General features: G+C 47.3%; 1 protein-coding gene across 1 annotated transcript; it reads right to left on the bottom strand.

The window, feature by feature from the left end:
* Nucleotides 1-1,351: 1,351 nt before the first annotated feature.
* On the bottom strand, nt 1,352-4,601 carry LOC102528613 (elongation factor 1-gamma-like). Its single transcript, XM_015252327.2, has one exon. The coding sequence runs from the start codon at nt 4,522-4,524 to the stop codon at nt 3,211-3,213; it is 1,314 nt and encodes a 437-aa protein (XP_015107813.1). The 5' UTR covers nt 4,525-4,601; the 3' UTR covers nt 1,352-3,210.
* Between the last annotated feature and the right edge of the window lie 8,713 nt (nt 4,602-13,314).

The raw sequence follows: 13,314 nt of genomic DNA, 5'->3' as shown, positions 1-13,314 counted from the left end.
AGCCATGCCATTTGGAGCTAACTCTCCCCACCTTACCTGCAACTGTGGAATATGTCCCAGGTCCCTGGGCTTAACTTCCCCATTTGTAAAATGATTCTGATTGCTTTTTGTGTCTTTCTAGGCACCTACATTTAATTGTGGAGAGCAGGGCATGAATTCGATTCATTGTTCAATATCTGGGAAGCGTGGTTAAAATGAGCCAGGTGTCCAACAATGGGGAATGGTGGGGAGTATGGTGAATTGGAGAGCAGGTACCCACCAAGGGGGACAGCAGGACTTAGCAGACAATGGGGCTGTCTCTCCAACATCAACTCTGCCCTTCCCCCACTGGGCAGCGACCCATATGTTTAGGATGCGACCCACCCCAAGCCACATGTTATGTCCCTGACTGGTATAAACTAATCAGAGGACCCTTGTACCCCTTGCTATCATGACTGTTTCAGGTCATCCAAGTTTAAGCCAACCCACAGAATGGTATTCCCAAAGCCACAGGTATCAGTTCAAAGTGGCCCAGTCAGCCCAAATCTTGGGAGTCTTTGCTGGAAATTTTGAGAAAAACAAAGGCTGTTTCCTCTCAGTTCTACAGAAGGCAGTTGTAAAGTCTAGAACCAGAGCCACCATTTATAAGGAAGCTAGTATCTTAGAAGGAAGACTGGAGAAGCAGAAAGTTACTGCGGGTTCCTGACCACCTTATAGGGCCCTAAATCTAACCAACTTCGCCTTCTAATCTCTGAGCCTTTCAGGTACTTGGCTTGGGTTTTCCTTTACTTGTAACGCAATTCTTACCCAGTTCAGCTCCATCGAATATTTACTGTGTGAGCATGCAGACCCACACATTTCAGATCTTCCTTTTTTCCCCTAAGAAAATTTGAATATTTGGGTTTTTAGCTTAAATTTCATTATTAGAGTACCTTTTGGGCCAAGCAAACCATCTCTGTAAGCTTCTGGTTCATACCTCCCAGTGCTCTAGGGGTCTGATTTTAATATTCTCTGCTTATGTGACCACAAATCCTTGCTAGATGCCCAGGTATTTTCTTTCCAATAATCATAACCTGGCTTTATATCATCTGCTCTGTCTTAAAATCTTAGCATTATCAGGGGTGCTGAAGAAGCTGTCACCAGCTCCCGTCACTGAGCTAGTGACGTCTGAATGACTTAGGACTCCGATGGCTCACAAGATTCAGGCAGGATGAGGGAATTAGGAAAAAACTTAAGGGTGTCTCATACCTACCTTCTCAGTGCTGTCCTCTTCATCACAACCTCCGGTGGGCCGGAAGGAGGCCCTGCGGGACCTCTGCGACATCTCCTGGCCCTCTTCTGGGCTCTGAGTTTTTCATTGAGTCATAGACCATTGGAATTGGGAGGTACTTTACTGATAATCCGCTTGAGCCTCCTCATTTTACAGATGGGACCAGATAGGGGAGAAATTTTGTAATTTAGAAGGTGACAAGCTTAAAATCCCCAACTTCTGACACTAGTTTTATGTTATTTACATTGTACTATGTGTGATTCTTAATTTTCTCCCAAACCAAACCATCTAAGCCTAAAAAGGTATCTTTGACCAGGACTGGTTTAAGTTTGGACTCACACTGGTAATAACACATGGTCAAGGAATGTTACGGGGTCAGATAGTCCTGAGTTTGAGTTCAGCTCTACCATTTACATCTACAGGATTTGGGGCAACTGACTTAAGCTCCCTGAGCCTCAGTTTCTCCCATATGTAAGGAAGTATGAAGCTGTACATCTCTTCGTTGTTACGACAATTAAAGAAACCAATCACGTAAAACATTTCACGTAGTATCTGGCATATAGTGGGCATTTAACAAATGTAGTTAACCTTTTTCTTTTCAGGAAGCTTAAGAATCTTGGAAGGAGGCATCGCTCCTTAACTCTTACCTAGTGGATTCTATTCATGGATCTATTTGTGCCTGCATTTATAAATCAGGGATTCACTGAGCAGCCACTGTGTGCCATGTAATTGCTGGGCACTGCAGGCCCAGTGTGAGTAACTGAGACATGGGCCCTGCTCTCTGAGAGTTTATAATCCAGCAGGGAAGACGGTCATTTAAATGAGCGCATAGAAAATATGAGCCACCAGCCATGTTAAGGAAACAGTATAATATGTGGCTAAAATGAAAGGCTTGGGAATCTGACCACCTGGGATTGAGCCCTGCCTCTGCCCTCTGCCCACATGTCACCTTGGGCAAGTTACTTAACCACTCTGTGCCTTAGTTCCCTTATCTCTAAAATGGGGATAAATTAGGAGTTTGGGATTAGCAGATAGAGACTACTGTATACAAAATAGATAAACAACAAGGTCCTACTGTATAGCACAGGGAACTGTATTCACTAGCTTGTAGTAACCTGTAATAAAAAAGAATATGAAAAGGAATATATATATGTAATTGAATCATTATGCTGTGCACCAGAAACTAACACAACACTGTAAATCAACCGTACTTCAGTAACAAAATCTTAAAAAATAAAATAAAGTGAGGATGATAGTAATTCTTCCGTCGCAGGACTGTTGTGAGGGTTCAAGTATATATAACTGTGCCTGGCACTCAATAAACATTCTGTGTCATGCTGTCTGGGATGACAGGGTTCTCACAAAGGCCAGATGTCTTCATTTCTGCTGAGAGGCCACAGCCATGCTCCTGCACGTCTGAGCTGAACGGAGAAGCAGCTCCAAGCTGACTCCCAGGCACGAGGAAGACAGAGCTGGGGCCTGGCAGCCACAGAAGAACTAAGCAGCCATGTCCTTGGGGCTCCAAATCCCTCTGCCCACATCACTAGGCCAGGTACTTGGCCCCCACACCTCAGGCTCCGTCCAGAGAGATCACCCGCTCCAGACAGCCAGGGGTGGGGCCTCTGCCAGGTTGTCACCCATAAAGGAACAAACATAATTGTTTGCTTTTTCTTCCACTTACAGACATTTTATCCCACAAAGTCGCAGATAATGTGGAAGAGTGGCCTCTCCAGGGTGGGCTCTCCTGCAGGAGGGTTTTCTTATGTGGGCTGGCCGTGCAGTCACATGACCTAACACAGACAGAGCCTGCTTTTCCCTGATGAACTCCACCTGGCTTTGAACATCTGTCAGAAGCTGGGATGTTATTCTTTTTTTTTTTTTTTTCAATGTTCAGTTTCCTTTAATGACCCCCATTCTCCCTGAAGGGCAGGTGCAGACAGCTAGGCGATGGCAAGAAATGTTCACTTGAAGATCTTGCCCTGATTGAAGGCTTTGCCCACATGCTGGAAGGCCCCCTCCCAGGAAAAGTATTCTCGAACCAGCGTCTGGGTTTCCTCGCTTCCAGGATCCAGTTTCCGCCATGTGTACGACTCGTAGTCCACCTGCCAATCTGGACTCAGCGGAAAAGCAAGCTCCTGGCCTCGGAAGACCCAGACCCCAGAAATGGAGCTGCTATTGTTGGTTCCAAAGAGAATGACACTGGCAAAGGCATTCTTCCTCAGCTTGTCCAATCGCTGGAACATTCCAGTGATGAGGTTGCAGCTCATGAAGGTCTGAGTGAGCTCTTCAGGGAAGCGGTACTCGGAGTACCACAGGGACCAGCCATCCTTATCGAAGTGCTCCCAAAAGTACGGCAGCACCACAGAGAGCGTGTCCTCGTTGGAGTACTTGCGCTTAAATTCATCCAACACAAAGGTACTCTTTGGCAGGTGAGCAAAGGGATCCTTGGCCTTTGGCTCAGCAGCCAGTGCCTGCTCACATTCATCCATCTCCTCCTCAGGAGCGGGGGCAGCTGCCTTTTTCTCTTCTTTCCGCTCGGCCTGGGGCTTCTGCTTCTCTTGTCGAGAACCCTTCTCTTTCCATGGGGTGTCCTTTTTAGGCTGGCTCTCTGCAAACTTTTTAGCATCAGATTGAGCCATCTTCTCACAGAGTTTCACCTCCCCCAAGACAGCCCGGAACTGGGGCTGGTTAATGCAGGTTAAAAACCAGCGGTTGGTGTTGGGGAAGGCCTGGCGGAAAGAAGGCTCCAGGACCTGTTTATAGAGCCACAAGAGGGTGCAGACAACTGTGATGTCGGCCAGCGTCACACGTTCACCCACAAGAAAAGTCCTCGTCTTCAAGTGAGCATCCAGCAGCCCCAGAATCCGCCTCACCTCCTCCTTCGCATTCTCTGTGGCCTGCTTGTTGTAGTGCATGATGCCCAAGGTGGGGAACACCCAGGTACTGGCTGGGGGCACTATGTCGCTATCAGCAAAGCTCACCCACTGCACCGCCTGGGCTGCTGCCTCTGGAGTACTTCCCCGCAGCTCCTCATTGCTCACATAGTAGGCAATGGCATTGCTCTCAAACACACAGAATCCATCATCACCCTCAAATGCTGGAACCTTGCCCGCAGGAAATTTACGGAGAAATTCGGGGGTGCGGTTCGTTTGGCCAAAATGGAAGTGGGGTGGTGCGGAGAGCACGCGGACCTGAGCCCCGCTGTACTGAGCGGCAATGAGGGCCTTGAAAGCCCTCCAGTTTTCAGGATATGTGTACAGGGTCCCAGCCGCCATGGTGATTCCGCAGAGAAAGGGGGTGGGGCTCTCCGCGCTGCCGCAAAGTAAGCCGTCAGGGAGAGAAGGGAGGGGGGAAGGGGAGAGCCGTGGAGAAACAGCAGCCGGAAAGCGAGGACGGCATAGAAGGCATACGCACGACAGTTCGGTATCCCGCGGCGGCCCAGCTGGGATGTTATTCTTGAGAGAGACTTCAGGTCCTCTCGGACGTCAGCCAAATCCTTCATTTACAGATCTGTAAACTGAGGCCCGGGGTCAGACCTAACTTGCGTGAGGTCACAAACAAGTTAGTGCGAGAGCCAGGGTTAGAACTCGGGCTTCGTGCTACTGCTGCTTTGGCACTGGGGCAGGGAGGCTGCGTGCCCGCGTGCATGGTGTGGCTGTGTCCTGCCTTTGTGTTGCACTGGCACAGCAGATCACTGCCCCTGCTACTTTGCTGGAGTGGATGTAACCCAGATGTTTGTGGGCTGGTCTCTTCTGCTTCTTGAGCAACTTAAGATCAGCTTCAGCAGGAGCCACATATCCCAACCTGAAATCTTAGCCACGACTGGAGACGCTACTGGAAGTGGGAAAGGGGCAGGAGAGAAGCTTCCACCACATTCACAAAGCCAACTGTAAACAGACTTACCATTAGTGATTTCTTCCTTGCTGGTGCTCTGTTTCATCTCATCTCTCTGCCTCACCTCAACACACGGTCTCTGTAATCTCCACTCTTACCCCGAGCCTTTCAGCAATGGCCCAAATCTTATTGCCCTTTCTGGGTCCAGCAAAGGTTGGGAAGTTGGTCCAATGGTGCTGTTTCCCAAGCTTGTCCCTTACATGCCCCGGCTCACCTGGCCACGTGGTCAGTGCTGGAGTGTGGCTCCCAGGGGACAGGCGGGGCTGCAGATTTTTTAATTCATGCTCAAATGCATTTCCCATCTCTCAAGCCTCAAACAGCCAGACCCCTAGAAAAGGCTGAATAAACTCAACCTGAAGTAGGGAGCAGGCTCAAGGTTGTGGGTGGGGTATATCTGAAATATTACCAGTCATAATTCTGGTTATTGTGATCAGGTTTCTTTATCGATTACAGTGTAATGGTATTTAACCATGCTTTCAAATCTTTTATCATTTATAGGCAGTTATTATTATCTATATAAATATATATAACATCTATATGGCACATATGTGATATGTGATATACAGAAATAAGTAAGTCAAAGTATTTTAATGGCATTGTGGTGCTATGTGGTTAAAGCTTTTGTCCCATTCTGTATCCCCTGAAGGGCAGTTACCAGCTGTTCCAAGACCTGTTTAAATGAACTATCTTTAAAAACCATTGAAAATTAGTCAGTGCTCGCCCAACCCCCATATCATTACTCAGGGACAAAGAGCCCCGAAGTGTCTGCTTATAGGGTAAAACTGTGTTCTGCCATGCACATGTACTCTTGCCTGGCGTCTGCACACCATCAGCTCTGTGGCTAAATATACACGTTTTCTTGTGTACTGTTCCAAACTAAGCCACTTCAGACCTGTTGGCAGAAAAAAACTCTTTCCAGGAAGGAGGCTCTGCTCTTGGGCTGACAGGTCAGACAGACCTTGTTTTCATCCGCTGATATTGGTAAGGGAGGGACTCTCTCAGGGAGCTGGGGACAATTTATACCTTGCACTATTTGGGCTCAAAGATGGGCAGGGGTCCCTGGCGCTTACTCACTGGCCCCCTCTGGTCACCCCTGGCAGCTGGGATCAATGATGCAGAATTTGATATTTCCCCTGACAGCCTCCTGTTGGGGCACTCCCTCATGCAGAGGCTGCAGGATTGGAAGATCCTAGAAAGGGAGGATGCGGCCCCCATGCCAAATGTAAAATGTTCCCTCTGGCAAAATGCTGGAGATTAAGGGATGATGGGAGGGACAGGACACAGGCTGGCTTCCCTAATTATTTTTCCTGTCTGCTGATAAAGGGAAAGGGTAGATGGCAATATGCAGCATTGGACTGAGAGTCAGACCCGTTTTCTGGCCTGGCTCTTCCATGACATTTTCCTATGGCTGTGGGCAAGTCACAGCCTTTCTAGGGGAGTTTCCTTCTCTTAAAATGAAGTGGTGGGACCAGTTGACCCCCAGGGTCTTTCCAGCCCACAGTTCTGCTCTCTGATTCCAAATGGACTGGTGCTGGCTCTAAAATGGCACTCCTGGAATGCGAATAGTTTTCCAGAAGCCCATGGAAGGGGTCTGCATAAAGACAGGACGTCTGGTCAAACTCTGATGAAAGCTGCAACCAGCCCCGCTGTGCAGCATTCGGAAAGAGTTGTGTGGGTTCAGCTCTTTTTCTTTATGCAGAGACCAGGCTCAGCTTCTGTGGGGTTAGCAGGCTTGCTTCCCTGACCGCCTCCTGCATCTTCGGCTTATGTGTGGAGCAGGGACGGGTCCAGACATGGGAGCGACTTTCCTGCCCAGCTGACTTTGTGGAAATCATTTGCAGACCTGAGAGAAGTGAATAATTGGCGTCCAGAAAGTAATGCACAAAGACGGTTTTGCTTTGGTGGGAGACGGTTTTAATATCCATACTCCTGGGTTTCAGTGAAAATGGGTCTTTGGAGGGTGTAAGATCCAGGTGTAAAATTAAGAGACGGAAAGGGCAGAGTGGAGGGTGAGGGATGTGGCAGGCACTTCAAAGTATTCAGCTTCAGAAAATACACTGTTTAAACACTGTGCTTACTCATGGATGTGAAATGGCTCCACAGGTTTGGAGCAGGGCAGGCAGGAAAGCAGGTGGGAGCTACTGGAGATCTGCAGAGGGCACGCCCTGTCCGCATGCAGTACTTCCACTCAGCTCCAAACCTGCGCTACCCACTAAGGCAGCACTACTATTACTTGAGTCCACCTAAGTGTCACTCACAGGACATGATGACAATGGGGGTCTTGCTAATTCAAGACCCTCTGTTAGTAAAGAACGGTTCAATGATCTTCACCATATCGTCAACTCAGGGATGTTCACCACTACATTTTCAGTTCAGAGACTAAACTAGCCTTTACAGGAACAGGAAAATGAAAGAACATGGACACCACTAGAACCCCCCAGATTCTAGTTACTCAGACTGTTAGAGTGCTACTTAGGTGCTTTTTCCTTAAGCTGATGTTCTCAAAACCAAGCCTGTCACTTAAGAGCTTGATAAGGATCTGGCTGCAGTCTGGGTGACTGTGAATGAGAGTGTGCATTTATGGGAAACTCAGGTCCTTTCCAAGTGCACTGGGGGCTGAATGGAAGTTACTGTGCTTTCCACAAAGCACAATTTTAATCCTGATCGCCTCAACAAATCACAAATTGTAGCACAGTACCAAAAAAAAACATCATGTTCTGGAATTTTAAGATTAAGCAATGACAGTTCTATATTCAAAGCCATGTCATGACTGAACACCCAGATTCCAACCACTGTTGAAACAAATAAAATGTTTGCATTTCCCAGAGAAACCCAGGTGAGATGTTTAGTAAATAAATGAAAAATGCATCTTGTCTCTGTTAGAAAACACCAATTTTCACCACGGCTCTAATTTTGTTCATTATTAAAAAGGAAAAAAAAATCACCACTTAGCTGAAGGAATAGAAGACCAAAAGTAATATGAGAAACGTGCTGTTTCAGTAAAATGCTACATTGCTCAACATTTAAAATAATTCTAGAACAACCACAACCATAGTTCTGTTCAGGGCTGAGACACAAGGGAGAAGCTTGAGCCTTGGGTGGGGAAAACCTCAAATTCAGTTCATTACAATCGCCCCCCGGCCCCTGCTGGTTCTGCATCTCAGCTCCAACTGCAGATGGATTGGTGGGATACTGCATCCGCGGATGCAGGGGGCTGAGCCAAATTTCAACTCAATGTGGTTCCATGAACTTTAACTGACCACCTACTATGGGCCAGGCTTGTGCAAGGTCCTAGAGGTCAGGCAGTGAGCAGTACAGGAATATTTTTCAATTTTGGTGTTTATAAGCACCCTGACTGGACATCTGCTATTTGCCAGCCACATGCCTGAGGTATCTCCTTCAGTCCACACAACTAGCCTAAAGGCTGGTATTACTTCTCTTTTTCAAGGAAATGAACCCCAAACCACCCAATTTGGTGAAGCTAGTTTGGCCACCAGTCCGATGGGAGGACAGTAATCCCCTCAAGCAGCTCAGCCTTTGCCTCCTGCCTCCACATCTGGGGCAGTTTCACAGGATGGGACATGAGGCTGATTAAGCTGATGTCACAGGCTTAGATCTGAGTGTCCTGGGGGTCAACTTCTCAAAAAAAAAAAAAGTGTGCTTCCTGAATTATTCTGGGCATTTTCTACAGCTAATAATCTCACCAGTGCATACAACTGTTTTGTGTTTTGGTATGTGTGCTCTGGTACGTGTTTTTTAACTTTAACATTTTGTAGCAGGGAAGTTAAGTGCCGGTGGAGCTGGATTTGATACTGGAAGAGTAATCCCCCTCTGCTTGTCATTGTCACCCCGGGCAAGTTATTCAACTTCTTTAAGCCTCAGTTTCCTCACTGGTGAGAGTTGATTACCAAGATCTACCTTGTAAGGTTGTGGAGAGGGTTCTGTAAGATGCGACATTCTAATGTTTCATCACAGTGCCTGGAAGAGAGCAGATGCTAAAGCACGGAGGCTATGAGAGTAATCACAATATTTATAATAACTATATAGTAGTAACTTGCATGATATTGCATTATACAATATAGCAATACATTATTATCTGTCAATCAGAACATCTAGCTCCCACACAGAGGACACTCATTTGAAGTGGAGGACCACCATCACTTGCACTAAGCTCTAGCTTTTCTGAATTGGACCGACTGTGTTTATAAATGTTTCAACACAGTGCCCAGCACCCCTCAGCTGGGACAAGCACCCTCCCCGGGGGGAGTGAGCACGCCCTGATCTGGGTGTCACGACTGTCGTCAGTTCCTTTCCCCTGCTGTCTCATCATACTGGAAGAGGACTTTCTTCTATATTCACGTTCTGTACCTGAAAGTAGGGCTCGGAGGCAGGCCATGTCATGCCTGACCGGATGTGGCTGAATTAAAACTACGATCAAAGTCTGGCTAATTCCCACCACTGCTTTAACTCTTGACTTTCTTTTCTCCAAACGAGGACTGAGAGGTTGCTCATTCCACAGGCTGACACTGGGGTCTAGGGAGGAAGAAACTTGGTGAGGGGTATTCATCTCTTGTTTCTTCTCATATGCACAAACCCCATTACAACTGTTTTAAAATCAAAGGGAATCTGCAGCCAAGTTCAACTCCTGAGAAGAACGTCCCAGTAGATGAGGCGTGCGACATTCCTGATGGCTCCCGAGATGTCCTTGTTCAGTCTGGGAGTCCTGGACTCCACGTCACCTGGCTCTGTCTCTGCACGTCTGTTCAACAAGTTTGGTAAGCACCGGGCTTTAGCGCTCGATCCGCCAGAGCACCTGCTCACTTAAAGCTTTACTGTCCCTGGCAGAGTGTGCTCTTGCTTCTCAAATGGATTAAAGCATGGGCTGCCTGGACTGGCAGGTCACTGAAGTGGGTGGAGGCTGGTGGAAAGTGGAGCTTACACACCCCATCTCAGGGGGGTATGTGCTTTTCAGCCACAACTGACCACTGCAATGCAGAAATGCAGCCCAGGGTTGCCAATGCTTCTGGCTTGCCCAAGTCCAAGGCTGGAATTCTGGACTTGCACAAAAAATAGCATAAATTTTCAATATGAAATGCTGATTTCAAAGTGTAAATACTCTATTGAATCAAAAAAAAACTCATCTGAAGTCAGTAGTCTAGTTTGCAAACTCTGGTTTCAAGAAAGCTGAAAGCAGAATCATGCTTTCTGTCATGGACTAGAGTTTGCCCTCCCCCAATCTCCTAAATAATATAAAACATTTAATGAGGAGTTTTGAAAGAACAACTGTGATTAGGGTCCCCAGTTTTACCAGAGGATTGCTTCTGAACGGCCTCATTGCATGGAGATGCCCACTGCAGGCAAAGAACATGGGATCAGAGTCCCGAGACCCAGGTTCTAGTCCTTTGCTACCGCCAATGTGCTGTTGCACTTGGCAAGTCTCCTAGCCAGGGCTAGGATAAGTGTGAGGGAAGTGGGGTGCCCCAGACACAAAGTATTAGGAGGCATAGGCCTCCCTCTAGTCCTAACCCTGCTCTTAACCTTTCCATGCCTTATCTCAACAATAAGAGCTCGTCCTAGAGACATCTAAGGTCCTCCCACAGCCAGCCGATAATAATGGCATGAAACTTCCAAAAGTGGTAAGTGACATGAATGGGAGCAGGGCTTTCAAAACAGCACACACTGGATATCTGCAGACCTGTTGGATCGATGGGGAATCTGGCCAGTACTTGTGATGTATCAAGGGCAGACCACACGCTGAGAGCACTTTCAGGATGTGTTCCTGACATCTTTGGTTTGGCATTTTGGGCAGCACATCTACTGAACTGATTTGCCGCACAGAGTCAGAAGACAGTGAGAATCTTTTCTCTTCTCCTGCAATACTACTGAAAAAAAATTAAATATTTTACTAACTAGGTTTTCTTGTTTCTGTTTCACTTGTCCATACCCTTAAACTTTTTTTCCCATTAACTATTCTTCTGGCTTAGGATGGCAGGTTGGGCAGGGAGGAGCCTGGTAAAATTGGTGAAATGCCCGGCAGTCCTCAACCTAGCTGGCAGAGGCAAAAACCCCAGGGCGCAGAGTACGTCTACACACAGTTCCTGACCAGCCAGAGAAGTACAGTCTCGGCATATCTGACTGCGGTTTAAGCACACCTTACTCTGGTACGACCTTGTACGTGAGCAGCCAAATATGCGGAACGAGTGGAAATGAAGGGTCCATGATTTGGGTAACAGAGGGTGGCTGGGTCACAGAAAACTAGGGCCCCTCAATTAAGAACCCTAAACTCCCTACAGAAAGCCGGGGCTGCAATTTAGGGAGGTCTAGAGAACGGACCCCCCAAACCACTGGGTGCCAAAGTCAATGGGTGACATCCAGAAGTGAGAAAAAGTCACCTCTGGGACTAGAATGTAGGTCATGGACGAGCAGGATGACCTTCCCTCCCCTGTGAGTTTGATTTATCTTCCACTTTGTGGGGACCCACCACTGGGTAAAGGGAATGACAAGCTCACAAGCTGTGGGAGGCTCTGGCAGTCCCCTCAGCAGGACTGTGAGGCACAGACAGCTGGCCCCGACCAGCCCTCGGGGCCAGTTCACAACCCCCTGCAGCATACACCGGCCATGCTTCTGGGGAGCCAACGCCACGAGAGCCTTAGCAACACAGATCAGAAAGGCAGCTTGGGAGAAGGGTTAAGTACACAGGTTCTGCTGCTTGCTAGTTAAGCCACTGCTTGGCTTCTCTGAAATGGGAATTCCTCTGGAAAAGGAGGGTGACAGTAAGAGTTTCTTGGAGGGGTTGTGAGGATGCAAAGAGATAACAGATGTAAAAGCGCTGCTTTTCGTGTTGGGTGCCAGCACCTACACAGTGAAGGTCAGCTGTCATCACCTGCCTTACGATTCCTCCTCCGCAGCGGTGTGGGAGCCTTGAGAAGTTTTGCCTGTACTGTGCTTTCCTCCTTACTCCCTTTTCTGGCTGCCTGGAAAGGGGAGGGTGGTGGCTCTCTCCCTTTGTGTACCATACGCTGTGCTGGACGTCCCCCCAGGGGGCCTGAGTTAAAAATGAGGTTGAAGTGGGCAGATTTCACAGTCTTTCCCAACCTTGCACAGTTCCTCACTCCTCACTGCTAGGGCTTCCAGCCCCGATTCACCTGGTAGGTTCTATTCAATGAAACCAGTGTGGCTGATCTCAGACTCGACGGAAAGGAGTTGACAGTATTACCACCCACAGAAAGGATGGAATATCAGGGTGATCCCATGTGAAATAGTTCCACTAGCAGTTTTTGTTCATACACTTAATTTTCAGAGATAATTTTCATGAAGTAATCAGGAGTCTTGTACTTCCTGCTGCCTTATGCCAGAGAGAAAACACACTCCAAATACTAGACTCTGTCTTCTTGATTTGCAGACTGCAGAAGCGTGAGATATTTAAAGATGACCTTTGTGGAGACAGAGTGTTTTGAACTCCTCTCTGTCCATCTCTATCTCTCTGAAAAATTTATAAAGTTAATGTATGATGCTCTCACTGAGTGCCTATTTATTATTTCATTGTCAAGTTTTTTATGGTGCCTAAGTCGTGATTACAGAGAAGTATTATAAAATGTCAATGTGTAGATGAGATTTGGAAGGTCTGGGGGTAGGGCAGGGAGGTCCTTTAAATGGAGATGTCAGCTCCAGCCAATTTCAGGATGGCTTGCCATTAAGGTGGATGGTTCCAAAGCTGTGTGCCTCTGCTGGAAATTAAAAACCCATGGAATAACTGATTATCATTAATTTTAAGTACTTAGCCATGTGAAGCCAAACGAGAGTGTCTTGAAAACAAAGATTTTGATCTACCTTTGTTTGGAATTGAGAAGATAAACTAATCAGATCCTGTGGGCTCTTTACAATGATGGAGAATGAGGACTTTCTTTTTTTAATCACAGGCTTTTAAGCTTCAAGTTTGAGAGACCTAGTGTATCTGGATTAAAAATATCTACATATTGTCATAGCAAACATCACAAAGGGGCAGTCCAATTCTGTCCTGGACAAGGGTTTGACGGAGATGAGGGCATGGTGGGGAGAAAGTTAGGGATATGAAGGGGACATCATTTAGAGGGCCCCTCCTGTGTAGTATGTAAGGCATCAAAGTTAAGGAAACAGACTCAGAGAAGCAGACTAGCCCGGCCAACGTCCCA

This window comes from Vicugna pacos, chromosome 33, assembly GCF_048564905.1.
Source record: "Vicugna pacos chromosome 33, VicPac4, whole genome shotgun sequence".
Lineage (NCBI taxonomy): Eukaryota > Metazoa > Chordata > Mammalia > Artiodactyla > Camelidae > Vicugna > Vicugna pacos.
The sequence above is the reverse complement of the archived record's forward strand: the minus strand, read 5'-3'. Positions and strand labels throughout refer to the sequence as shown.

Bases quoted from the DNA above. Each gene is read 5' to 3' on its own strand.
- LOC102528613 (XM_015252327.2), bottom strand. From the start codon at position 4,524: ATGGCGGCTGGGACCCTGTACACATATCCTGAAAACTGGAGGGCTTTC.